General features: G+C 54.6%; 2 protein-coding genes across 6 annotated transcripts; one reads left to right on the top strand and one right to left on the bottom strand.

Moving 5' to 3' along the window:
* The first annotated feature begins 268 nt into the window (after positions 1-268).
* SCART1 (scavenger receptor family member expressed on T cells 1) lies at positions 269-13550 on the top strand. Of its 5 annotated transcripts, XM_059172718.1 has the most exons (14): positions 274-524; positions 2326-2643; positions 3559-3855; positions 4737-5045; positions 5411-5716; positions 5849-6166; positions 6240-6554; positions 10368-10682; positions 10829-10897; positions 10973-11287; positions 11560-11607; positions 12137-12271; positions 12712-12906; positions 13356-13550. In XM_059172718.1, exons 1-14 carry the CDS (start codon positions 458-460, stop codon positions 13424-13426), a joined length of 3078 nt encoding a protein of 1025 aa, XP_059028701.1. In that variant the 5' UTR covers positions 274-457; the 3' UTR covers positions 13427-13550. The 5 variants fall into 5 exon arrangements, with proteins under 5 accessions (XP_059028703.1, XP_059028702.1, XP_059028701.1 ...); XM_059172720.1 differs by lacking the exon at positions 13356-13550 and having other exon boundaries at positions 269-524; positions 12137-12248; positions 12712-12891; XM_059172719.1 differs by lacking the exon at positions 13356-13550 and having other exon boundaries at positions 269-524; positions 12137-12275; positions 12712-12891.
* A 10414-nt stretch (positions 13551-23964) lies between these two features.
* On the bottom strand, positions 23965-24935 carry LOC131830244 (olfactory receptor 13A1-like). Its single transcript, XM_059172571.1, has one exon. It carries the CDS (start codon positions 24895-24897, stop codon positions 23965-23967), a length of 933 nt encoding a protein of 310 aa, XP_059028554.1. The 5' UTR covers positions 24898-24935.
* Positions 24936-25886: the final 951 nt, after the last annotated feature.

The following is a 25886-nucleotide window of genomic DNA, read 5'->3' as shown; positions in this document are numbered from 1 at the left end:
GCAAGGCTATCCTGGCCTGTCTCATTCTTCTGGTGCTGTGGGTCTTCCACTCAGACCCTGCTAGTCCCCAGAAGTCTGGTGTTACTGTGTCACTGTGTCGGGGAGCCAAGGCCACTGGGCCTGGGGTGGAGGGCAAGACATACAGGGCTATGCTGTCGCTGTGGCTGTGGGCAGATCAGACCTGTCTGACTGTGAGGTCTCAGTAAAGATACCCTGTCAGCAGTTAGTACTGTGGGAGGAAACCCACAGCCTGGGCCCCTCGCTTAGATCTGGCAATGCTCAGGGCTACCAAGGTCATTGGTTGCCCTGCTCAGAGACAGAAAGGCCCTAACTGTCCCCATTGGTTCCTGGAGGCTATGCGTGGCTCCTACTTCAGTATGTCTGACTCTGGACTATAATATCTGCATTGTCCCTGTGGAGCAGCAGGAGCAGGCTGAGCTCTGGGGGTCACAGAGCCATGAAGACAGTTCTCTGGGCCTTGGGACTGGGGACCCTTCTCCTCACTCTCAGGGCAGTCCCCATTGGTAAGTTTCTCCTCCCCACATCCGTGGAAGTTTCTGGAAACCATCGCTCTGCAGAGCCTGAGACCCTGGGGTGTGGGGATCTCCTGCTGTGACCGGCTGTCTGTTGGGTGCTTGCTTAGCCCCAAGGGGGATGGGTCATCCTGGGGCCAGTGGGCATGTGGGCTCCAAAGGTTGTGTCTCTGGAGACTCTTGTTCTGAGAAAGACTGAGGAGATCTAACTCCATGGTGAACCCGGGGTGCAGGGCTGGGCCAGAGCCCGGGTGGAATGAGGGGACAGGGCTAGGGTCCCCGTGACCCCATGGACGGGAGGTGCCGAGGGCTCTTGCAGAGCGGCTGCTCCATCCGCTTTTCCTGGGGCTGCGGCGCTGCTGAGGGAGTGGGAGAGCTAGCTGTACTGGGCCATGAGGGTGACCATTCAGCTTGTGCTGGGACACGGAAGAGACCCAGTTCTAGGGAGTTGCAATAGCAAGGTGGGGGTCACAGCGGTGTGGGTCCAGTGGGTCCAGAAACCAAGAGGCAGGAGCATGTGTAGGAAGCTGTAGCGAGGGGGTTCTGCCAGACGGGCCAGCACGGAAAGGCTGCTGGTGAGAGAAGTCCCTGGGGGAGCTGCACACGCTAGCACGGGGCTCTGACTGGGTGAGTGGTCGTGCTGGCGTCAGACGGTGTGTGCGAGCGCACGTGTGTGCACGCGTGTGAGTTGTGCAGGGAGACAGGAGAGGGCGGCAGTGTCCAGGGCCCTGGAAACTGAAGGAAGGACATTTCACTGGGCAGGCTGTCCCAGGGCCCGGCCCAGGTGGCCTCGGAGCCGGCCAGTGAAGGCGCTGCAGGTGATGGTGGCAGGGGTCTGTGGCCAGTGATGCCATCGGGCGGGAGTGGCGTGGGAAAGCTAGAGGGGACCTCGTTTTGTGTGAAAGACACAGACACACGGTGCACAGTTTGGAGGGGGATGCGGAGGCTCTGGGGTTGTACCAGCGTTGAATGAAGACCCTCCAGGGTTGGTGAGACGAGTGGTGAGGGGGACATGCCTTCCTCTGGGTCTGTGTGCGGGAGTCTGCCCTCTGCCTCCTCCCTCTGTGAGGCCAGGATGGGCCCTGGATGTGGTCTGGGGTGGCCCAGGCTGGGACCTAGACTGCTCCGTGGCTGCTGTTGTGTTTCTCCCACACCAGCCCAGGAGGGGGTCATGAGAATGAGGGATCAAGGGCTGTGCAGGAAAAACCGGGGTGCAGAGGCCTAGACGGGGCGTTCTTCTGGAAATGTGTCCTGGTCCTGGTAGGGTGGTCCATTTGGTCCTGGTCCAGGGAGCTGCCAAGGCCTGAAACCTGAGGAGGAGGCCTGCTTGGCGGGCAGAACTGGAAGGGCAGATGGCCAGGTGGTGGGGGTGGGGGTGAGCAGGGGTGGTGCAGGGCGTGCGGTGGGCCTTAGGCCCTCTAGTGGAGGTGGGGGTGATGACTGGGAGGTGTGGTGGGTGGTGGGAAGGACCGTGGAGGACAAGGGGCCTTTCTTGCCTGGGGGGCCCCAGAGGGCTCGGGAGGGAAGCAGAGAGCTTGACTGGAGGGGGCTGTGGAGGGGAGGACACAAGGCTGCCTGGGGACAGTGGGAGGGTCTCCCTGTGACCCCACCCCGTCACCTTTCGGGACTGCGTCTACTGGGGGCCTTGAGGGACCTGACTGCGCTGAGGCCTCAGAGCAAGACCTTGGAAGTGGCTCCAGGCAAACATAGTTGTCTTCAGACCCCAGCTGCTCCCTCCCCCAGGCCACAAAGACGGTTCCGGCCCCTCTGAGGCTGGCCTGTCCTTCTGCAGGCGGACCACGCAACCTGAGGCTGGCGTACAGACACAGTCCCTGCGACGGAGTGGTGCTGGTCCGCCACAAGGAGCAGTGGGGACACGTGTGCAACCAGGAGTGGACGTTGGCAGAGGCATCCGTGGTCTGCAGGCAGCTGGGCTGCGGCCATGCGGTGGGTGCACCCAAGTACGTCCCGTTGCCCGGGGAGATGGTGCGGCCGTGGCTTCACAACGTGTCTTGCAGGGGTGATGAGCCCTCCTTCTGGGAGTGCAGCCTCGGGGCCTGGACGCAGAGCGAGTGCCCTCATGAGTGGGTGGTGGTGGCTCTGTGTGCAAGTAAGTGTGCTGGAGGGGGCTTGGGGAGGGGGAGAAGGGTGGGTCTGGGGGAGGGGAGAAGGGGTCAGGGAAAGGGGGAGGGTCTGGGGAGGGGGGAGGGTGAGTCTGGGGAGGGGAAGGAGGGCCTCTGGGGGGGGAGGGGCTCTGGGGTCTCTGGCTGGGGCTCCTCACTGGGCGTGAGAACCGCCCTCACCTGTAAAGCCTTCCGATCTCCATCTCTCGTGAGTCCTTTATTCCTTCTGTTCCAACAGATGCTTATTTGCAGGGCACTATTCTAGATGCGGGGGGCGGGCAGCGGCGCGTAACTCAGACTAGACCCTGCTGCAGGAGCCTTTCCTCTCCCCCCGGGAGGCAGGGAACAAAGGAGCAGGGCAGTGGTGTGGTGGGGAACACACGGGCGGGTGGGGGCTTGAGGACCACCCTGTCTTCTAGACACTTTAGGCCGAAACATGATTTCCAAAATGAGGAGGGGGCAAATGCTTTCCCTTGGAGGTCTCGCTTGAGGGTCTTCTGCTGTCTTTGGCCACTTAGGTGGCCGAGAACCTGTGAGGTCCCTCTGTAGCATCCCGTCTGTGAGGCTGACCCACTACGCCCAGCATAAAGCGAAAATGCAGGGACCTGGGAAAACAGCAAGGTTTTCAAGACAGTGACAGGCCCAGGCCCCTCTGAGCGGGGGGGGGGGGGGGGGCTGCTGGGTGGGGGGCCTTTGGGACCACCTGCTCTCAGAGAGGGCCCCATGCAGCCCAACACTGAGGCGCTGGAAGGAGCAGGGCTGGGCTCGGGCTGGAACCCAGGCCCAGTGTAGGGAATGCCGTGCCCAAATGGAGTCTGGTCGTTGAGGCAGGCCACAGGCTCCGAGTGGCCAAGCGGCCGGCAGAGTCCCCACCTTTAGCCCCATGGGCCTGTGGTTCTCAGATGGCACCTTTCGGGAGATCCGGCTGGTGAAGGGCCACAGCCCCTGCTCTGGGCTCCCCGAGATCAGGAATGTGAACGGGGTGGATCGCCTCTGCGGCCTGCACGAGGAGGAGGCCACTGTGTTCTGCCGGGAGCTGGGCTGTGGGCCTGTGCTTCAGGCGCCGCGCCGAGATGTGGGTGTCGTCGGGAAGTACATGACGTGCAGGGGCACCGAGCCCACCATCCGGAACTGCAGGCTGAACAACAATCTGCGCAGCGGCTGTGACTTCCAGCAGGACGCGGATGTGGTCTGTACAGGTGAGGCCCCGCGCGCACCGCCCGAGTCCCCAGCGCAGGGCCCTGGGGCAGTTGCTGCTGGGAAGGGTCTCAGTCCTCCCCGCCCAATTGCCCCATCTCCTTCCGCCATTGGGCCCCTTGCCGTCTCAGAGGGATCAGGTCGGGGCGGCCTGGCAGGCAGAGAGGAGAGCCCTGTGCCGGGACCATCTGGCGTTCTCTGGCTCGGAGCTGTTTGGAACAGAGGCCTGGAAGTGAGGGCGCACAAAATTCTCTTGGATGGCCCACAGGGGCCTCCCCGAGGGCCCCGTGTGTTCTCCTTGCAGAGGTGTCCTGGCTCAGAGCCCCCAGGCCGGCGGGGGGCCTGGCTGTCCTGCAGCATTTGAGCTGGTGGAGTTGAGAGTGTCGCGTGTGCGACGCGAGCCGGCTGGCTGGTAGCTGTCCCTCCCAGTCCTGCCTCAAACGGGCAAGTGAAGCGGCCCTCAGGGATGCTGGCTCGGTTCTGGGAATGAGGAAAGGCTGAAGTGAGGTGGATGGGCCCCTGTCTTGGGTGCCCCCAAGAAGGCAGTGACCTGTGGCAGGAGAGGTGCCTTGACCGGGCCTCCAAGACTATACAGAGCCTTAAGGCCCCTGCCCTGGGCAGGCAGAGACTGTGTGACACCTGTGAGCCCCTGGAGGAGGTGGCTCTGTCCTCTGGTCTCGAGAAGTGAGCAGTGACCCCTGCTTTGCTCTAGGTAGAGGGTGTCTGGGCCCTTGGCTCTCCGTTCCTGGCCCGGGCTTGCGGACCTACTGCTTCGGCCCAGGTGCTCGGCCCTGGCTGGAGCCTGTTGCAGTCCGGGGAGGTGGCTGAGCGGTTTGCCTGAGAGCATGACTCCTAACAGAGTTTGTGTTCCCCCCCCCCCCAGGGCACACGGAAGCCCGGCTGGTGGGCGGTGAGCACCCCTGTGCCGGGCGTCTGGAAGTGAGGCGTGGCCTGACCTGGGGCACCGTCTGTGATGACGACCTGGACCAGGCCACGGCCCACGTGGTGTGCCGGGAGCTGCAGTGTGGCTCGGCCGTGTCCACGCCCGGGGGCGCCCACTTCGGTCGGGGCTCTGGGCCTGTGTGGACGGAGGCCTTCCGTTGTGCGGGCAACGAGTCTCTGCTGTTCCACTGCCCTCGGGGGCCGGGGCACCAGTGTGGGCACGGCCAGGATGCCGGGCTCAGATGCTCAGGTGAGACTAGGAGGGCCAGCCTCCAGTAGGCTTCCCTGCCGGGCCCCCTCGGTGACTCCCTCTGGGGGCTCTAAGCTAGGCTCACGAAGATGCCTCTGGCCAGGAGGGTGTGCGTGTTCCGGTTGAGGAAGTGTCGCCTCTGGGTTGAAGGAAGGGGAGGAGAAGGTTGTGCCCCCACCCCCTGCCCCCAGTTGCACACCATAGTCTTCCAGCCCGTGCCTAGAGGCGTGATCTGGCTGCTGAGGGTGAGGAGGGGAGGGAGCTAGTGAGGCAGGCAAGGGCATGGCGTGGACACCGCCCTGGGTACAAAGGACGGAATCAGGTCTGTGGGGGAGGGGGATGCTGACACCCACTCCCCTCCTCAGAGTTCCGGCTGGTTAACGGCAGCAGCAGCTGTGAGGGGCGCGTGGAGCTCCAGGTGCAGCGGGCCTGGGCCCCCATCTGCGCGGCCCACTGGGACTCAGCAGACACCACTGTCCTCTGCCACCAGCTCAACTGTGGCAGCGCGGAGGCCACACCCCCAGGAGGCCACTTTGGGGGCGGGGACGCTCCCATCTGGCCTGATGTGTTTCACTGTGTGGGGACAGAACCCTATTTGTGGAATTGCGCAGTAGGCACCCTTGGGAGCGGGGTCTGTGCCCTGGGGAACGCGGCTGCCGTGGTCTGCTCAGGTGGGTCTGCGGGAGCCGGGCGGGCCGAGGGAGGCTGGGAGTGGGCGGGGTTCTGCCGGGAGGTGGTGGTCCCCTCCCCTTCACAGGCGGAGAGTCCCTCCCCCTGACCCTCTGTCCGGGCGTCCTCCCCAGGTCTCCTCCACGCCCTGCGGCTGAGGGACGGACAGAGCCGCTGCGATGGCCGCGTGGAGGTCTCCCTGGACGGGGTGTGGGGCCGCGTCCTGGACGATGCGTGGGACCTGCGCGGCGCCCACGTGGTGTGCAGGCAGCTGGGCTGCGGACTGGCTGACCGGGCCTACGATGCACCTGCGCCCCAGCGCGGGGCCGTCCCCGTGGGGCTGAGCCACGCGCGCTGTCAGGGCACCGAGACCCGCCTGACTCAGTGCAACGTGTCCGCATCCCCGCTGGTACCCGCGGGGGCCGCGCGGGACGTGGGCGTCGTGTGCTCGGGTGAGTGAGTGCCCGGGCCTCCCGCCCATCTGCCCGCGGGCCGGCCGCCCTGACTCCCGGCGTGTCCCTGCAGGGAGCCTGCGGGTGCGGCTGGCCGCGGGGCCCCACCGCTGTGCGGGGCGCGTGGAGGTGCTGCACGGAGGCGTGTGGGGCACCGTGTGTGACGATGGCTGGGACCTGCGGGACGCCCACGTGGTCTGCCGGCAGCTGGGCTGCGGCCAAGCCCTCCGCGCCCTGGGGGCCGCGCCCTTCGGTGCGGGCTCGGGGCGCATCTGGCTGGACCAGCTGGGCTGCAGCGGCCGCGAGTCTGCGCTGTGGCAGTGCCCGTCGCGGGGCTGGGGCCAGCAGGACTGCGGGCACAAGGAGGACGCGGGCGTCGTCTGCTCAGGTCGGTCCTGTTCGTCCAGTGTCTTCCTGGGGCAGCTGGGTATCAAATGGCCGCGCTGCCCGAGGGAGTGACACAGCGCACACTTGCCTTCCTCGGATTCCGCTCGCCCTCTTCCCGGCTGGACGTGCGCTCTTCACCCTGTTGCGGGAGGGGCGCGGGAAGGGGGTGGGGGACAGGGCGGGACAGGGAACCCCAGGGCGGGTCTGCTCTGATGCTGCTGGCGGTCTCTCATGGTTTGTCCCTCTTTCTGATTTTGTCTTGTTTTATTTTTCCTCTCTTTCCCTGTGTTCATCTCTTTTGTTTCCTAAATGCCAATACGAGTGAGATCATGTGATTATTGTTTTTCTCTGATGGACTTCCCGTAGCAAAATACCCGCTAGTTCCATCCGTGCTGTTGCAAACGGCAAGATTTCATTTTTTTTGGTGGCTGAGTAATACTTCATTGTATATATGAACCACATCTTCTTTATCTGTTGGTGGACATCTAAGCTCTTTCCATAGTTTGGCCATTGTGGACATTGCTGCTATGAACATTGGCGTGCGGCTGTCCCTTCAGATCACGACATTTGTATGTTTGGGGTAAATCTCTAGCAGTGTGATTGCTGAGCCATAGGGCAGCTCTATTCTTAACGCTGTGAGGAGCCTCCCTGCTGTTTTCCAGAGTGGCCGCACCAGTTCACATTCCCACCAACAGTGCGAGAGGCTCCCCTTTCTCTGTATCCTTACCAATATGTGTTATTTCCTGACTTGTCAATTTTGTCCATTCTTACTGGCATAAGATGGTATCTCATGGTGGTTTTGATTTGTATTTCCCTGATGCCGAGTGATGTGGAACATTTTATTCATGTGTCTTTTGGCCATTTGGATGTCTTCTTTGGAGAAATGTCTGTTCATGTCCTTTGCCCATTTCTTGACTGAATTATTTGTTCTTTGGGTGTTGAGTTTGCTAAGTTCTTTTTTTAAAAAAATATTTATTTGACACAGACAGAGATCACAAGTAGGCAGACAGGCAGGCAGAGAGAAAGAGGAAGGAGCAGGCTCCCCACTGAGCAGAGAGCCCCATGCGGGGCTCGATCCCAGGATCCTGAGATCATGACCTGAGCTGAAGGCAGAGGCTTAACCCACTGAGCCACCCAGGCGCCCCATGATAAGTTCTTTATAGATCTTGCATACTATCTGATATGTCACTTGCAAATCCTTTCTACCATTCCGTTGGTTGTCTTTTGGTTTTGTCCTTTGCCGTGCAGAAGCTGTTTATCTTGATAAAGTCTCAACAGTTCACTTTTGTCTTTGTTTCTGTTGCCTTTAGAGATGTGTCTAGTGAGAAGTTGCTATGGCTGAGGTCACAGAGGTTGCTGCCTGTGTTCTGCTCTAGGATTTTGATGCATTATTATCTCACATTTGGGACTTTTGTCCCTTTTGAGTCTATTTTTGTGTATGGCATAAGAAAATTGTCCAGTTTCATTTTTCTGCATGTGGCTGTCCAGTTTTCCCAACACCATTTGTTGAAGAGACTGTCTTTTTTCCATTGGACATTATTTCCTGCTTTGTCGAAGATTAGTTGACCCTAGAGTTGAGGGTCCATTGCTGGGCTCTCTGTTCTGTTCCATTGATCTATGTGTCTGTTTTTGTGCCAGTACCATGCTGTCTTAATGATGACAGCTTTGTAATAGAGCTTGAAGTCTGGAATTGTCATGTCTCCAGCTTTGGTTTTCTTTTTCAACATTCCTTTGACTATTTGGGGTCTTTTCTGATTCCATACAAATTTTAGGATTATTTGTTCCACCTCTGTGGAAAAAGTTGATAGTATTTTGATAGGGATTTCTTTGAATGTGTAGCTTGCTCTGGGCAGCGTAGACCTTTTAACAATATTTGTTCTTCCAATCCATAAGCATGGAATATTTTTCCATTTCCTTGTGTCTTCCTCAATTTCTCTCATGAGTGTGCTATAGTTTTTAGGTATTTTACCTCTTTGGTTGGGTTAATTCCTGGGCATCTTACAGTTTTGGGTGTAATTGTAAATGGGATCATCTCCTTAGTTTCTTCTTCTCCAGTTTCATTGTTAGTGTATATAACTGATTTCTGAGCATTGATTTTATATCCTGACACTTTGCTGAATTCCTGTATGACTTCTAGCAGTCTTAGAGTGGAGTCTTTTGGGATTTCCACATCAAGTATCATATCATCTGCAAATAATGAGAGTTTGACTTCTTCTTTGCCAATTTGGATGCTTTTTACTTCTTTCTGTAGTCCGATTGCTGAGGCCAGGACTGCTAGTACTATGTTGAACACTGGTGGTGAGAGTGGACATCCTTGTCATGTTCCTGACATTAGGGGAAAAGCTCTCAGTTTTCCCCATTGAGAATGATATTCACTGTGGACTTTTCAAATATGACTTCTATGATATTGAGGTACGTTCCCTCTCTCCCTACACTGCAGAGAGTTTGATCAAGAAAGGATGCTGTACTTTGTCAAATGCTTTTCCTGCATCTATTGAGAGGATCCTATGGTTCTTGTTCTTTTTTTTATTAATGTATTGTATCACACTGATTGATTTGTGGTTGTTGAACCAACCTTGCAGCCCAGGAATAAATCCCACTTGGTCGTGGTGAATAATCCTTTTGATGGACTGCTGCAGGGAATGATCCAAATATTTTGGCACCCAGGTTGAGACCTGGTTTGTGACCCCATATGTGATCTGTTCTGGAGAATGTTCCATGTGCAGTGGAGAAGAATGTGTATTCTGTTGCTTTAGGATGGAATGTTCTGAATGTGTCTGTGAAGTCCTTCTGGTCCAGTGTGTCATTCAAAGCCCTTGTTTCCTTGTTGATCTTCTGCTTAGATGATCTGTCCATTGCCATGAGTGGGGTGTTAAAGTCCCCTACTACTATTGTATTATTACTCATGTGTTTCTTTAATTTTGTTATTTACTGGTTTATATAATTGACTGCTCCCATGTTAGGGGCATAGATATTTATAATTATTGGATCTTCTTGTTGGATAAACCCTTAAATTATGATATAGGGTCCTTCCTCATGTTTTTTTACAGTCTTTGGTTGAAAATGTAATTTGTCTGATTTGGGATTGTTACTCCAGCTTTCTTTTGATGTCCATTAGCATGATAAATATTCTCCATGCCCTCACTTTCAATCTGCAGGTGCCTTTGGGTCTAAAATGAGTCTCTTCCAGATAGCATATTGATGAGTCGTGGTTTTTTAAATCCATTCCAATACCCTGTGCCTTTTGATTGGGGCATTCAGTCTATTTACCTTTGGAGTAACTATTGAAAGATATGAATTTAGGGCCATTGTATTACCTGTAACATCCCTGTTTCTGTATATTGTCTCTGTTCCTTTTTGGTCTCTGTTACTTTTGGACTCTCTCTTAGCTTAAAGGATCCCCTTTAATATTTCTTGCAGGGCTGGTTTAGTGATCACAAATTCTTTTAGTTTCTGTTTGTCCTGGAAGATTTTGATCTTTTCTTCTACTCTGAATGACAGTCTTGAGGGATAAAGTATTATGGGCTGCTAAATTTTTCTCATTTAGCACTTGGATTATTCTGTATTTTGAACGATTTCCAAGGACGGATTTCTGGACAATTAACTGACACCCGCTAAGATCCTGCAGCTGGGGATTCATTCTGGTCCCCTGAGGTTAACATTTCCCTGCCTCCCTGGGGTGGGAGATTGTCATGGGGGTGTGTGATTGAGGGGTTAGATGCCCATGAGCAACATTGATCCTGGTGCTGCGACCCTCTACGTTTTGGCTCCTCCCTTGGAAATTTCCCCTGGCCTGACTGCTCTTTTCTTCCAGGGTCAGTGGCTCTGAGGCTGCGAGGTGGCATTCACCACTGTGCTGGGTGGCTGGATGTGTTCTACAATGGGACATGGGGCGCCGTGTGCAGTAATGCCCTGAAGGACATCTCCTTGTCCATCATCTGCAAGCAGTTGGGCTGTGGGGAGCAGGGCTGGCTAGAGAACAAGCCTGTCCACAGCAGCTTGGGCACCTCCTGGGTGGATGACATCGAGTGCCGCAGGCTGAGGAACTCCACGCTGTGGCAGTGCCCCTCGGCGCCATGGCACCCACACTCCTGTGCCCCTGGAGAGGAGGTCTGGATCACCTGTGCAGGTGGGACATGGGCAGTTTCTGAGAGCTCACCCACAGGAGCTGCCACTGATCCTGACTCAGGGCCTGGCATCCTGTGGGTTCTACAGACTTCATTCTGAAGCTTTTCAGGGCAATTACAATGGGATGGTGACTATGTAATCCAATAGGATTGTCAGAGAAAATGATACAGGATTCCGGGGAGACCCTCAACTGCTCATCCACCCACAGCTGCCCAGGTACCCTTTCGCCCATTTCCCTGTCCACCCTTCATCTTGGTCCTGCCCTGCAGTGACCACAGCTCCCTTTTTCAGAGGAGGGTATGCTGCGTGTGCGTGGGGGCAAGGACAGCTGCTCTGGCCGTGTGGAGCTCTGGCATGCTGGCTCCTGGGGCACCGTGTGTGATGATTCCTGGGACCTGGCAGATGCAGAGGTCGTGTGCCGCCAGCTGGGCTGTGGCCCAGCTCTGGGTGCCCTTGCAGGGGCCGCCTTCGGGCCAGGCTCGGGCCCTGTGTGGCTGGATGAGGTGGGGTGCCGTGGCAGCGAGTCGTCCCTGTGGAGCTGTCCTGCAGAGCCATGGGGACTTGGAGACTGTGGACACAAGGAGGATGCTGGTGTGCACTGCTCCCGTGAGTGGGCAGGGGGCAGTGGGCCAGGCAGGGTGGGAGGGATTGCTGGGGGCTGGGGTGGGCGTTGCCAGAAGAGGTCCTTGGAATATCCCCCAAAACGTGGCCCTAAGGCTGTACCTGAGCTGGGTTCCTCTGGCTGCCTCTGTGGCTGTCCCATGGCATGTTGGGCTCAGGCTGAGTGGGACTGGGACACTTGGCTGAGGGTCTGGGCTGCCCAGGGCTGTGGCTGCCTCCCCTCCTTTGCCCTCGGATCCCTCTGATTTCTCCTGCAGGTGACAGGGGAACCACGGCCTTGCCACCGGCACTGGCACAGACATCGGGTAGGTGTGTTCTCCCCCAAGTCTCAGCTCATGCCCTCCTGTCTGGTCCCAACTCAGAGGGGCCCTACAATGGGTTCTGCACAGAGGGGTGCCCTGGAGTTTCCTATGGGTGCCAAGGCCCCAGGCAGCCCCTCCTTAGGTTGGTTGGGCCAAGGTCTGGAGGACCAGGAACACCCCTTCCTCTGAGGAAGAGGGCCAGCCTATATGGAGGGCCAAGCCAAGCCCAGGCCTTGACCAGTCATTTCTCTGGGGTCTTTCTTTTACCGGCTGGGGGGTTTGACCTGGGAACACTCTCACTCCCTTCTGGCCCCCTCCCTCCTGGTACTTCTCTCTCCTGGCCCCCTCCCTCCTGTGTCCCCCCCTTCCTCACCTTTGCCCTGTGACCTCAGGGCTATCTCTAGGAGAGGAGCACAAGGCCCATCTCTCCTGTGGGTGTCTTCCCCCTCCCTGAGAGGCTCAGGTGGTCCAGACCCAAGGTCACAATACCCCAGGCACACAGGGGAGACCCCACCTCTCACTGTCCCCACAGGCCACCCCTCAGCCCCTTCGCCTGCCCTCAAGACCAGGAACCTGCCCATGACGTTTTGCCTTGTCCTCGGCACCCTTCTGGTTATCGTCTCCCTGGTCCTGGGGGTGCAATGGTACCGTGGCAGAGCCCATAGGGGTAGGTGGGTGTGGCTGGGAGCATGTGCTCTGGGGATGGGGATGCCGGGGGTGCACACTCCGAGACCCTAGCCCTTCACAGGCCCCTTCTCTCCTGGGAACTGCTCTGCATGTCTGGTCTCACCCAGACCCCACTGCATGGTGACTTCTCAGTGACACCCTTGGGCCCATGAGTTTCCAGGGTCAGGGAACCATGGACCCTGCTCTGCTTCTGAGAGGTGGCCTGGGTGTGAAAACAAGTCCCCAGGGGTGTCCCGATTCCTTATGCCATCTGTGTGGTGGGGTTGAACAGCCATGGGAGCCCAGGGAGACGTGTGGCCCCTTGTGGGAGACGTTGCTCTTGGTAGGCCAGGCTACACGGGAGACCCCACAGGGCCAGCAGGGGTTGGGCTCAGACGGAGGGAGGGTCTCTTCTAGGGGGCTCTGGTGTGGCCTTTTCAGGTTCCAGAATGTTGGGGAGTCTGGCCTCGGAAGCTGTTTATGAGGACATTGGAGCTGTCCCCATGGGGGAGAAAGACGAGGGACCCAGAGTGTCCCAGGACCTGGCTCTGGAGGAGGAGTATGACGATGCAGCGGAGCCAGACCTGGGCCCTGAGGAGGAGGAGGAAGAGGAGGAGGCACCCCTGAGCCCCACCGGTGTGCACCTCTGCATGCTGGCATCTGTCGCGCTCTTCCTTCTGTACTGCTCCTATGTGCGGGGCTCTGCACTGGCCAGTGCCTACATTTAAAGACCCTGAGAGCCATCTGCCCGTGTGTCCATGTCCCTCACTCCTGCGCCACAGGCTGGGTTGTCCCTTCAGAGCTGCTCCCTCGACAGGAATCTTCTTGTGGGGGATGTGGAGTTTAGAGAGGGTCCTGCAGTTTCCCTTGGGTTTCTTTTCATGGCTGCCCCCAGGGTTCCTCTAGTGCCTTGTCCTGTTCGGCTGCAGGGGCCTGAGCCGTCAGGGTGGGAGGGGGTACAGTGTGACCCTGGCTCTAGTCCTTGTCTGGCCTCTGGTTTCAAGTGACACACCAGGGCCCAGAAGTGGTGGGGGCTCGGAGGGGTGGCCAAGGGGCCCAACGTGCGTCTTTCTCCTTCAACACAGGTGGGGCTCCTTGTAGCCTCTGCCCCAAAGCTTGGCCTGAGACAGAAGACACAGCATGCCCTGGGACGTGATGACAGTGAGCTGGCCATGGCGACATCAGTGACACGGGGTGGGGGTGGGGCGGTTGGGGAGGAAGCCCAGGCCCTGGGGGGCTTTCATTGTCCTCACTTCAAAAGGAGATGTCATTAAAGTCCCTTTGAACTCACTCATTCATGCATTAATTCATCTCAGGAGCATTCCTCAGACCACCTCTCCCAGCCCAGGTGCAGTTCTCAGCGACCCCCTCTTCGCCTTGGTCCCATGTGGGCGCGCGTCTTCCGCGATCCGCACCCTCAGCGTCCTGCTCACGTGGGTCTCGGGCGTGCATCGTCGGCGTGGGGCGTCGTCGGAGCGGGGCCCGGAAGAACCAGCTCCTGGAGCGCCGCCTCGCAGAGAGCGCAGGAACCGGCCCCGGTGTTCTGCCGTGTCGGGGTCCCCAGCGCTCACAGAGGGACGCAGCCCTTTGTGGCCACGCCCACTCTGGCCACTGCCTGCCCCCCTCGCTCCCTCCCACCATTCCCCCCGACACACCCTCCCCAACCAGGTCCCCACCTGGACCCCAACCAGGACCACACCCCTGACCACATTCTCCCTGACCACACGCTGGCCACACCCTCTGCATCTTTGCACTGGACATCCCGCGGGCCTGGGGGTTGGGGGAAGGTGCAGCAGGAGTGCGTCCCTGGGGTCAGGAAGGAGAGAAGGGAGCTGGCAGGAACTGGGGACATCCCTCTGGGGGTCTGGGCATGGGACAGGGGACCTGGAAGACGCGGAGAGCAGTGTAAGGGTGTCAGCTGAGCAGAGAGGGTCGGGAGTGTGCAAGGTTCCCCTACGTGTGCCGCACTTCCCAAGTGCTTAGTGCTGCCCGGGCTGGACGGTGCCCCCTCCGGCTATGTGCCGAGCTCTCTCCCAGGGGCCCTCGCCCTTTCAGTCCCTTTGTAGGGTTCTGATTAGGCAGCTTGTGAGTGAAGTGCATTGGGGGACCCACTCGAAGCAACTGCAGGTCCCTGGTGCCCTGAGACCCGAGCTGGGGGTGCCACTTAGTGCTGGGAGAGGCTGTGGCTCAGGAGCTGTTGCCCAGAGGGTTCTGCGGATGGGGGCCTCCTGCCCTCTCCAGGCTCTCCTTGCCTCCTCCATACTGTCTGAAAACCTGAGCGGCCCTCTCGAAAACGGGTCATCTGGCAAAGCTTTGGATAGCAGCCATTACTGATCTGATTCTGTTTATAAAATAATACGCGTTTCTTAGCGCAAATGCAAAAACTTATAGAACCAAGAAAGAGGTTGGAAAACACTTGTTCTACACCCAGAAATGAACACCTCGGCATCCTGATCGACACCCACGAGACCTTTTCTATGCACTGATGCGCATCTATGAGTGCGGTTGACGCGGTGCATGGTCCGTGTGCTGCGTGTTTCGCTCCGGAGACGCGCAGACGTGCCCGTGTTAAGTGCCCGATGTCTGCCGAGTAGCCCTCCGCACGTGTCTTCTATCATTTATCCTCACTCCGTTGCACTTGTGACGGCTCTCTGAAGCCCCCGTCCTCACAAAGAGAGGTGTGTGCACCCTTCGTGATGGCTGACCACAGTCAGGCATTTTTTAAGGGTTCCGAGCAGATTGCTGTCTGTCCACAACGCCCCCGGAGCTTGGATTGACCTTTTGCGTGGGGCAAGGGAAGGTGGGGCCTCCAGGAAGCCTCCAGGAGCCTCACACCTGGGTCTGTGGGAAGCCCAGCCCAGGCCTCCCCACCTGCCACTGGTGCTGTGTGGGTGTGGCAGGGTGGCCCTGGGCGGCTGGGAGGTGGGCGGCGCTTCCTTCCCGAACTGCTCCCTGCTGAGCTGCAGCCCACCTCCTGCAGGGGCATGGGGCCCCCTCTCCGTGCCCAGGGGGCTGCAGCGGTGGGAGACCCCTCCTCCTGGCCTGTTGGATGCCCCCTCCAGGTGAGTGTGCTGCTGTCCACAGGGCCCTGGGCTCCAAGAGGTCCCCGAGCGGAGGGGACCACAGCACCTGGGCCCCAGAGAGACGGGCTGTCTCAGCCCTTTGCAGGCAGAGTGAACCGTCTGTGTTCAGGTGAAGAGCCGAGACCCTCACTCTGTGGAGATTCCTCAGGAAAGGATCCTCGGGCGTTCATTTTTGCTAAATCTTTAATTTCTTAATGTCATGGACACCATTGAAATAAAGTGTGAGCAAACTTAGGAAAATTAAAATTAAGGATCCAAATTGAGATGGAAGGTGAATATTTGATCTCTAATTTTTGAAATTTCTGGACCAAGGGTCCTTGAGTGCAGCATTTTTGCCATGTACAGCCTTCCTGTGCTCTCGCTCCGGAGGCCGTGTCTGGGGGTCACTGGGGCTGCTGGGAGCAGACAACACTGGGAGGCCCTGGCGCATATGCCCCCCTGCCCCCACAAGGGCTCTGAGTGCCCTGGTCGGGCTGTGACTAGGCACCAGGGTTGAAGACTGACCAGGCGATGCACGTTCCAGTCAGGCACACAGTCCCGGCCTGGGGAAGGGGCCCTAGGCCCCCAGGACAGAGCTGAGGGTGCTGTGTTCATCTATCCCTGGCCCCCACGTGGCCTGAGGAGGTGGGAAGTGAGCCTTTGCTGTCACAGTCTGCGTGGGGCTGGGACCTGGGAGACGCTGAGGGACGAGACGGTCCTCCTAATCCACGGGTCGCCCCACCCCCAGACTTTCAGTCCTGGCCTAAGGACCCCTTGGCCCATGGGGGCTGTGCTGGGCCAAGGGATCCTGGTCCTCCTGTGTCCTTCTTCCCTGTGGGCCTGGAGGGTGGGGCAGTCGGTCCCTTGCCCGGAGGCCTGCCAAACGTCTCCCCTGCCCTAGATGGACTGTTTCAGTTCAGTGTCCTCCCCAGGCCACAAGGAGGCCCAGCTGGGGTGCGCCGGGCACCCCTGTGCCAGCCTCTGGAAGTGAGGTGTGGCCTGACCTGGGGCACCGTCTCTAATGCCCACCTGGACTGGGCCAAGGCCCACGTGGTGTGCCGGGAGCTGCAGTGTGGCTGGGCGGTGTCCACGCCTGGAGGCGCCCAGTTCAGCCAGGGCTCCGGGCCTGTGTGGACGGAGGCCTTCCGTGGTGCAGGTGTCTCTGCTGTCCCACTGCCCTCGGGGGCCGGGGCACCAGCGTGGGCACCGCCCGGAGGCCGGGCTCAGATGGGAAGCAGGAAGATTGTGTTTTCTTTCGCTGTGAAGGGCACTGTTCTCTCACTTTCCTTTGGCGTTGGTCATCGCTGCTCTGTAGAGGTTCAGCTGATTTTTATGTATTGATCTTGTACCATCAACTTTCCTGAATTTATTTAATAGTTTCTTTTTTTAAGGATTCTGTAGGGTTTTCTACATAGAGGATCATGTCTCTGTGAATACAGATATTTTACTTGTTTTTCCCATCTGAATGCCTTTTTCTTTTTTCTTGCCTCATTGTTCAACTAGAGCGTGCATCTGGCATTGACTGGGAGCCATGGGAAAGGGGTCCCATCTGCCCCCGCTGCGAGGGGAGCTTGCCGGCCACCGCCGCTGAGCCCCGTGCACGCTGTGGGCTTTTCACGTCCGGCCTGGGTTGTGTTGAGAAACGCTCCTTTCCTTTCCAGCTGAAGGGTTTTCCCCTGCCACGCGGCTGGGTGGTGTCGGACACCCTCTCTGCCTCAGTCCGGACACTCATGTTCCATTGTCTCCTTTATGAGCGAAGTGGACAGTCTGGGGCTGGGCTTTTCTTTGCTCAGAGATTTTGGTTTACTCATTCATTCTCTTTATTTTTTATAAGTCTTCTCAGATTTTCTGTTTATTTTGGGTCAGTTTGGTAGTTGGTGTTTCTGGAGATCTGCGCGTTCCCTCTGGGTTTTGTCGCGTGCTGGCTCCCGGCGCACCACGTTCACTTCTGTTCTGTTGGGTTGGAATGCCTCCACTTCTGTTTCTGAGTTTAGGAACTTGAGGCTTTTCTAATGTTTTCATGGTCAATCTAGATAAATGTGAATTTTATTTACCTTTTCAAAAAATATTTTATTTACTTAACAGGGAGAGAGTGAGAGAAGGAACATAAGTGGGGGAGGGGCAGAGGGAGAAGCAGGCCTCCTGTGGAGCAGGGAGCCGCACCGGAACTCGATCCCAGGACCCCGAAATCATGACCTGAGCTGACAGCCAGAGTCAGACGCTCAACCGACCGAGCCACCAAGGCGCCCTTGGCTTGCACATCTTCCAACGAGAAATCTGCTTGCGGTTTTTTATGTTTGTTCTTTCATGTGTGACCTTTCTTTATGCCTTTGATTCCTCTTACGGTTCGCTACTGATTGTCAGACATTGCACAACGGTGAGTTTTGATGGGTTGTTATGTGTTCATGCTGCTTGTGGTGACTGTGGGGATTCCTGTATCTAGAAAATCTTTGAAAAACTTTTGACCAATTTTCTTTGCTGTTTCCACCCCTCACTCCAGTCTTGGGAATCCACTTACATATCTGACAGATGCTCAATATTGCCTTATGGGTCACCTGAGATGCTCACTTTTCAGTCTATTCTACTTCACCTAGCTTTTTTTTTTTTTTTTTAAATTTTATTTATCTATTTATTTGTCAGAGAGAGAGAGAGCGCGAGCACAAGTAGGCAGAGTGGAGGCAGAGGCAGAGAGAGGAGCAGGCTCACCGCTGAGCAAGGAGCCCAATGCAGGACTTGATCCCAGGACCCGGGGATCATGACCTCAGCCGAAGGCAGCAGCTTAACCACTGAGCCACCCAGGCGCCCCAGGCTTAACTTCTTAACAATTTAAATTCAGTTAGGCAGGTATAGCACCTCATAGTTTTTGATGTAGTGTTCAACGACTCATTAGTTGTGTACAACACCCCATGCTCATCACATGTGCCCTCCTTAATGCCCAGCACCCTGTTACGCCCCCTCCAACCCCTCTCGCCCCTGACCCTTGTTTGTCTCCCGGGGTCCAGAGTCTCTCATGGTTCGTCTCCATCTCTGATTTCCCCCGCTTCAGTTTCCCTCCCTTCCCTTATGGTCCTCTGCTCTGTTCCTTATGTTTCACATATAAGTGAAACCATATCATAATTGTCTTTCTCTGCCTGACTTCTTTTACTCAGCATAATCTCCTTCAGTCCCGTCCATGTTGATGCAGATGGTGGGTATTCATCCTTTCTGATGGAAGCATAATACTCCATTCTATATACGGACCATATCTTTTTTATCCATTAGTCCATTGAAGGGTGTCTTGGCTCTTTCCAGTTTGGCGACTATGGCCATTGTTGCTATGAACTTTGGGGTAGAGATGGCCCTTCTTTTCACTACATCTGTATCTTTGGGATAAATACCCAGTAGTACAATTTCAGGGTCACAGGGAAGCTCTATTTTTAATTTCTTAAGGAATCTCCACCCTGTTTTCCAAAGTGGCCACACCAACTTGCATTCCCACCAACAGTGGAAGAGGGTTCCCCTTTCTCCACATCCTTGCCAACATTTGGTTTTCCTGTCTTATTGATTTTTGCCATTCTAACTGGTGTGAGGTGGTATTTCATTGTGGTTTTGATTTACATTTCCCTGATGGCTAATGATGTTGAACATTTTTCACGTGTCTGTTAGCCATTTGTATGTCTTCATTGGAGAAGTGTCTGTTCATGTCTTCTGCCCATTTTTTGACATGATTATCTGTTTTTTGAGGGTTGAGTTTGAGGAGTTCTTTACAGATCTTCTTTATCAGCCCTTTGTCTATAGTGTCATTTGCGAATATCTTCTTCCATTCTGTAGGTTGCCTCTATGTTTTGTTGGCTGTTTCCTTTGCTGTGCAAAAGATTTTGATCTTGATGAAGCTCCCAAATTTCATTTTTTCTTTTGTTCCCATTGCCTTTGGAGATGTGTCTTGAAAGTTGCTGTGGCCAATAAATACCTGGTTAAATAAAATCACTTTATAAAAGAAAAAAATTATAAAAATCTATAAATGCTATGATAAATAGCTATCCAGTATTTGTTTAGCAATGCACAACAAAAGTTTTCTCGTAGAACATAAAAGAACAAGTTAACGGGGACTACTCTGGGGATAGAAATGGGGTGTGTGTGCAAGGGGGAGGGCAGGTCCAGGGAAGACCAAGCATCTGTTGGAACTGTTCCCACTGTCTTCATGTAACAGTTCGCAGTGGTGATAAATACATATCTACTCTTGTATAGAGGAAGTGGGAAAAGTTATTCAAGGTTAATTATAATCAGATTTTTTGTTTGATTGTCCTAACCCACTGAGGTGATGTGCTACATTAGGGATCTTCACAGCTTTATGTGGTAAAATCAGTTACAATTTAGAAATACGACTAAGTGCTTGCAAAATTGGGAGATGAATTCTAAGTGGCTAGAGTGCCCAAAGGGAGCAACTGAAGCCATTTTTATGTGCTGAGTCGCCAGCGGCTAGTGCCAAGCAACATCCTGTGGTCAATTCATTTGTCTCCTGGAGTCAGGCAAGATGAGAATGACAGAAACTCAGATGCTGGCTGGCTGGTTGGAAACATTCATGTGGTTACTATTTTGAGAGGATTTAGAAGAACTCTTTTCCCTACGATACTGTTTTCAGCACTCAAGGACAGTGTCACCCTTCGAAGCAGCCTATGGTGCTTCCCACAGCCTGCCAATGGTGTATCCAGGACCTGGTCACGGGGGAACTCGTGTGCTGTGTGGTGTCTGTCCCATGGAGCCCCGGGAACTGCCTGTGGCTGAGCCATGCCATATAGAGGTGACCCATGGCCTACAGACCACCGGCGTGTTCGGGGGGACTACAGCACAGCCCAGCTGGCTAAACTACCCATATTTACTAAAAACGGTACCTTCAAAAACTCAGATTATGATACTGACAACTTTTCTTTTTTAAAAACGTACTTACTTAGATTCTATTTAGTTAACATATATATGCTATATTATTAGTCTCAGAGGTAAAGTTCAGTGATTCATCAGTTGCACACAACACCCGGCGCTCGTTACGTCACGTGTCCTCCTCGGTGCCCCTCCCCCAGTTACCCTGTTCCCCGCTTGTCCCCGCCAGCAAACCTCAGTTTGTTTCCTGGATTTAAAAGTCTTTTATGGTTTGCCTCCCTCTCTGTTTTTATCTTATTTTATTTTCCCTCCCTTCTCCTCTGATCTTCTGTTTTGTCCCTAAACTCCACATGAGTGAGCTCATATGATAACCGTCTTTCTCTGACTGACTTATTTTGCTCAGCACAACACCCTCTAGTTCCATCCATGTTGTTGGCAAGATTTCATTCTTGTGGTGGCTGAGTAATGTCCCATTGTACATCTATCCCATCTTCTTTATCCATTCATCTGTCTATGGACAGATGGGCTCTTTCCAGAGTTTGGCTACCAGGGACATTGCTGCTATAAACATTGAAGTGCAGGTGTCCCTTCAGATCACTATGCTTGTATCTTTTGGATAAATACCCGGTAACGCTATTGCTGGGTCATAGGGTAGCTCTATTTTTAACTTCCTGAGGAATCTCCACACTGTTTTCCAGAGTGGCTGCACCAGCTTGCATTCCCAGCAGCAGTGTAAGAAAGTTCCCCTTTCTTCCCGTCCTCGCCAACACCTGTTGTTTCTTGTGTTGTTAATTTTTTTTGTGCTGTTAATTTTAGCCATTCTGATCAATGATACTGACATCTTTTTATTTTATCTTATTTTTTCAGTGTTCCAAGACTCATTGTTTATGCTCCACACCCAGTGCTCCATGCAATCTGTGCCCTCCTGAGTACCCACCACCAGGCTCACCCAACCCCCCACCCCTCCCTTCCAAATCCCTCAATTTTTTCCTCAGAGCCCACAGTCTCACGGTTCATCTTCTTCTCCGATTTCCCCCAATTCAATTTTCCTTTCTTATTCCTAATGTCCTCCACTATTCCTTAATCTCCACAAGTAAGTGAAGCCATATAATTGACACTCTCTGCTTGACTTATTTTACTCAGCATAATCTCCAGTCCCATCCACGTTGATACAAAAGTTGGGTATTCATCCTTTCTGATGGCTGAGGAATATTCCATAGTGTATACGGACCACATCTTATTTATCCATTCGTCCGTTGAAGGGCATCTTGGCTCTTTCTACAGTTTGGTGATTGTGGCCATTGCTGCTATGACAACTTTTCTTTAAACAAACAGGATATGAATTAGAATTATCTGCTAAACAGAGGAATTTCATTGAGGGGTTCCTATAGTTTTCTCTGTGTTGAGGAAGAATACCAGATACCATGATGGGCACATAGTGGGAGACAGGAAAGTCTTGATTTTATCCTAAGTCGGGTGTACTCATACCTTAGCTTATGAAGCACCCCCCAGGGAACCTGTTAAAATGAAAATTCTGATTCATTAGTTTTTAAAAAACATCTTATTTATTTATCAGAGAGAGAGAGAGAGAGAGAACAAAAAAGGGGAGGGGCATGCAGATGGGGAAGCAGGCTCCTTGCTGAGCAAGGAGCCGGCTGTGGGACTTGATCCTAGAACCCTGGGATCATAACCTGAGCTGAAGGGACACCCTTAATTGACTGAGCCACTCAGGCACCCTTCAGTGATTTAAAAAAATCTTTGTATTTGTTTACTTATGAGAAAGCAAGTGTGAGGGGGGAGGGCAAAAGTGAGCACAAGCAGGGGAGTGGCTGGCAGAGGGAGAGGGAGACACAGACTCCCAGCGGAGCAGGGAGCCTGATGCAGGACTCGACCCCAGGACCCCGAGACCACGACCTGAGCCAAGGCAGATGCTTAACTGCCTGACACCCAGGTGCCCCATTATTTCAGTATTTTTATAAATATGGCAATGTTTGCCACCTACATCTATTTATTTCCAACTTGTTTTTCTTCCTTACATTATGCTTTTATTATATTGTCCCCATGGATAAAACACCCAACAGGAAATTCCAGGTGTGATGTATTTCCACATTAAATGGATGGATTCGGGATGATAGCCCAGGTGTGGTAAATCCACAGCTCGCTTCCTTATGTTCTCACTGATGGGCACTTAGGCAGTTTCCACTTTTTGCCACCGCACGAAGTGATGGAACGGACAACGGTGAGCCCGTGTGCTGTGTCTGTAGGCAGGAGCAGCCAGCAGGGAGACTGTCCCATAGTGGGGTTTGCGCGTCTTCGTCTTTGACAGATGTGACAAGTCAGAGGCACTGTGCATCATTTGTCATTTATTTACCACCTCTTGTGCTCCAGGTCCCGTGTTTTGTGAGGATGCAGTGGTGTGCAAAATCCAGAGCCCCTTTCTTAATGAAACCCAGTGCGACAGATATTAATTACATAATCGATTGAATGATTAGCTGTGAGGGAAATAAGAAAGCACTAGGAGCAGATAGTGGAGAGACCGAACTCAGGCTGGCTAGGGAAAAACTACTCAGGATTGAATGTGCAGCAGGGGTGTGAAAAGAGCATGTGTTAAGCAGTAAATAGTGTCCCACGTGGAAGGAGCAATGTGCACACGAGACTCGAAGGGGGTGTTGCTGTGGCTCATGAGGTTTCTGTCGCGTCCCTGGGCTGGGGATTCCAAGGCAGTCATTGCACGGGACGGGAGAGGGTGTAGTCCGTGCTCTCCAGAGAAACCACCAGTAGGAGGTACACGTACTTTTGGACTTGTGGTGATCTGTATCTATATCTATTCACACACATACACACACATAGATAACATGCACATATATACACATATGCACATGTAATCACATGCATGATATGGTACAATACGGTGTGCATATATGTATGTATCTACTTATGTTCATATATACATAGATTTGGAGGTTTATTATTGGGGAGTGGCTGATGCATTTATGGAAGACAAGAAGCCCCACTACCAGCCGTTTGCAAACTGTAGAACCACAAGACCTGATGGAGTCATTCAGCCCAAGACCAGACTTCCAAACCGGGGACAATTTGTAGTCCTCTTCTGAGTCTCCAGCCAAGGAAGCAAACATACCCTTCCTTCTCTTTTTTGTTCCATCCGGCTCTCAGCGCCCCCGTGACGCCCACCCCCACTGGGGAGGAAGATCTATGACCTTCTTTACCCGGCTTGTCCATTCAGATGCTAATCTCTCCCAGACACACCCGAAATAACGTCCAACCGGCTGTCTGTGTGTCCCAGAGCGCAGTCAGGTCCACACACGAGGTCCACCATGGCAGGAGCCTCCCCTCTGCAATCTGGAGCTGAGACCCATGTGGCCTGAGCAGAGCTTCGGGTAGGTTTTCAGGGGCATTTTGTTTGTTTGTTTGCAGGGGCATTTATGATGGAGTTGAGCTGGCTCCCACCTCATGAAAGTCAGCAAGACAAAGATAGAGACTCTGGTTTGGTGTGTGGTCCAGGGGTCTGAGAAGTAACCAACACATCCATTGCACCTTACCGTGTGTTATATTCCAGGAACTCCAAACTTCCAGTGACAGGTGGGCAAAAGCCACAAGTCACTGCGATGTTAGAGAGAACTCATATAGGAATATTTTCTCAATAAAGCTGTGTTTTGAGTCACATAGAAAGAGGGTATTTATAACAGGTGGGATACATCCCATAAGGGTCAGTGGTCAGAGAGCAACAAAGAACACAACTTTAGAGACTGCCAATTTACAGGTTTTTGACCACGAGTATCAAGACTTTCCTGAGGGCTGCTGTGACATCCTTGTTCTTCAGGCTGTAGATGAGAGGGTTCAAGGTGGGGCTCACCGTGGAATAGAGTACAGCCATCACCTTGCCCATCCCGGGGGAGTAGCTGGAGCCGGGGCTCAGATAGGTGTAGATGATGGTGGAGTAGTACAAGGTGACCACGGTGAGATGGGAGGAGCAGGTAGAGAAGGCTCGCTGCTTCCCCTCGGCTGTGCGAATCTTCAGGATGGTGACGATGATGAAGCCATAGGACACCATGGTGAGCAGGAAGTTCAGCATGGCAAAGAAGATGTCGGCCATGACTGCCATGATGTTATTCACATATGTGGAGGAGCAGGAGAGTAACAGCAGAGGGGGGATCTCACAGAAGAAGTGATCAATCACGTTGGGGCCGCAGAAGTTCAGCCGCAACATCAGGCAGGCATTGACGCCAGCTCCTAGCACGCTGATGCCCCACACGGCTCCAGCCAGCACGGCGCACACCCCCGGGCCCATCATGGAGCTATAGTGCAGTGGCTGGCAGATGGCCACGTAACGGTCATAGGCCATAGCGGTGAAGAGCAGCACCTCCCCGGCCACTGACCACGACAGGAAGTACATCTGGGCCATGCAGCCTCTGTAGGAGATGCTTCTCTTCTCTGCCACCAGGATCGCGAGCAGTTTGGGTACCACGGTGCATGTACAGATGATGTCCAGCACAGACAGGTTGACCAGGAAGAAGTACATGGGTGTGTGGAGCCTGGAGCTGAAGGCGACGGCCACAATCATGAGGCAGTTGCCACAGAGGGCCGTGGCGTAGAGGCAGAGGAAGAGGTTGAAGTAGAGAAGATGGAGCTGCGGCCTTTCCGAGAAGCCCTGCAGGATGAATTCCGTCACTCGCGTCTGATTCCTCATGGCCTTTGACCCGTCTGTTCAAGCTCTTTCCTGTTCGGCAGCTGGGCTGGAAAAAAGTGTGTGGAATTAGTGGTCTAAGTGTGGAATAAGTGAATATGCCAGACTCTCCCAGAATTTAATCCTTTCGTATTTCATTAGACTCAGACATCACCGGCTAACAAGCTCCTCTCAGGGAAATGGGCGGGTGTGCTCGCTCTTGCTTCCTCCTGCCGCCATGGCACCCAGGACCCCTGCCCACAAACACCCCACCGCGGCATGACGGCCTCCCACAGTGGTCCCCCGACCATGCCATGTCCCTGTGAGGCCCTTCAGGAGACGATGCCCAGTGTGCACGGTCGGCCTGAAAGTATCTCCATGTCCTGTCCTGGCCCAGGAGTACCAGGCATTACCCCCTCTTCCACCCTCCGCCCCTTCCTCTGCCCGGTCCCCCCGGGTCCCTTCACATTCCTTGATGAGCTGCCCCAGACATGAGGCAGTGGACATCAGTGGACGTCACACCCGACATGGAGCCTGGGCTCTGCTTAGGGGGACAGAGGATGATGGAGGCAGGAGGGCTGGTGGGAGACCTAAGTCACCGAGGGGGATGAACATGAGGTGCAGGCTGGGAGGTGCAGTCGGGACCAGACTGGGAAGGTCAGAGGGGATACAGGCCTTCTTGGAAGCAGGGAGGATCTTACAGGTTGAGGGTCCAGGGCAGTCCCACCAGAAGAGAGCAGAACGGATTCTGTCCCCGTGACTTCCCCGTCCTGGGAAGGGGGCATCCAGTCCAGGGCAGGCATCAAAGAGCCTGATGGCAACTCCCAGCTGCTTCTGCAGGGGTGACCTTGTCCATAGCTCTTATTCCGGCTGGGTTTGTGCTGGCACAACAGAGATTAGCACGATTTTTGGTGTGTTTTATATTTCTCAGTCATGTTTCTTGTATGATAACAGACACAGGGTAACAGTTCGAGGATGAACCTGTACATGACAAGGGGATATGTCGGGCTCAT

Source organism: Mustela lutreola, chromosome 4 (assembly GCF_030435805.1).
Source record: "Mustela lutreola isolate mMusLut2 chromosome 4, mMusLut2.pri, whole genome shotgun sequence".
Classification (NCBI taxonomy): domain Eukaryota; kingdom Metazoa; phylum Chordata; class Mammalia; order Carnivora; family Mustelidae; genus Mustela; species Mustela lutreola.
The sequence above is the reverse complement of the archived record's forward strand: the minus strand, read 5'-3'. Positions and strand labels throughout refer to the sequence as shown.

Bases quoted from the DNA above. Each gene is read 5' to 3' on its own strand.
- LOC131830244 (XM_059172571.1), bottom strand. From the start codon at position 24,897: ATGAGGAATCAGACGCGAGTGACGGAATTCATCCTGCAGGGCTTCTCG.
- SCART1 (XM_059172718.1), top strand. From the start codon at position 458: ATGAAGACAGTTCTCTGGGCCTTGGGACTGGGGACCCTTCTCCTCACT. The intron at 525-2,325 runs GTAAGTTTCTCC...GTCCTTCTGCAG, and splicing joins TCTCAGGGCAGTCCCCATTG to GCGGACCACGCAACCTGAGG. The intron at 10,898-10,972 runs GTACCCTTTCGC...TCCCTTTTTCAG, and splicing joins ATCCACCCACAGCTGCCCAG to AGGAGGGTATGCTGCGTGTG.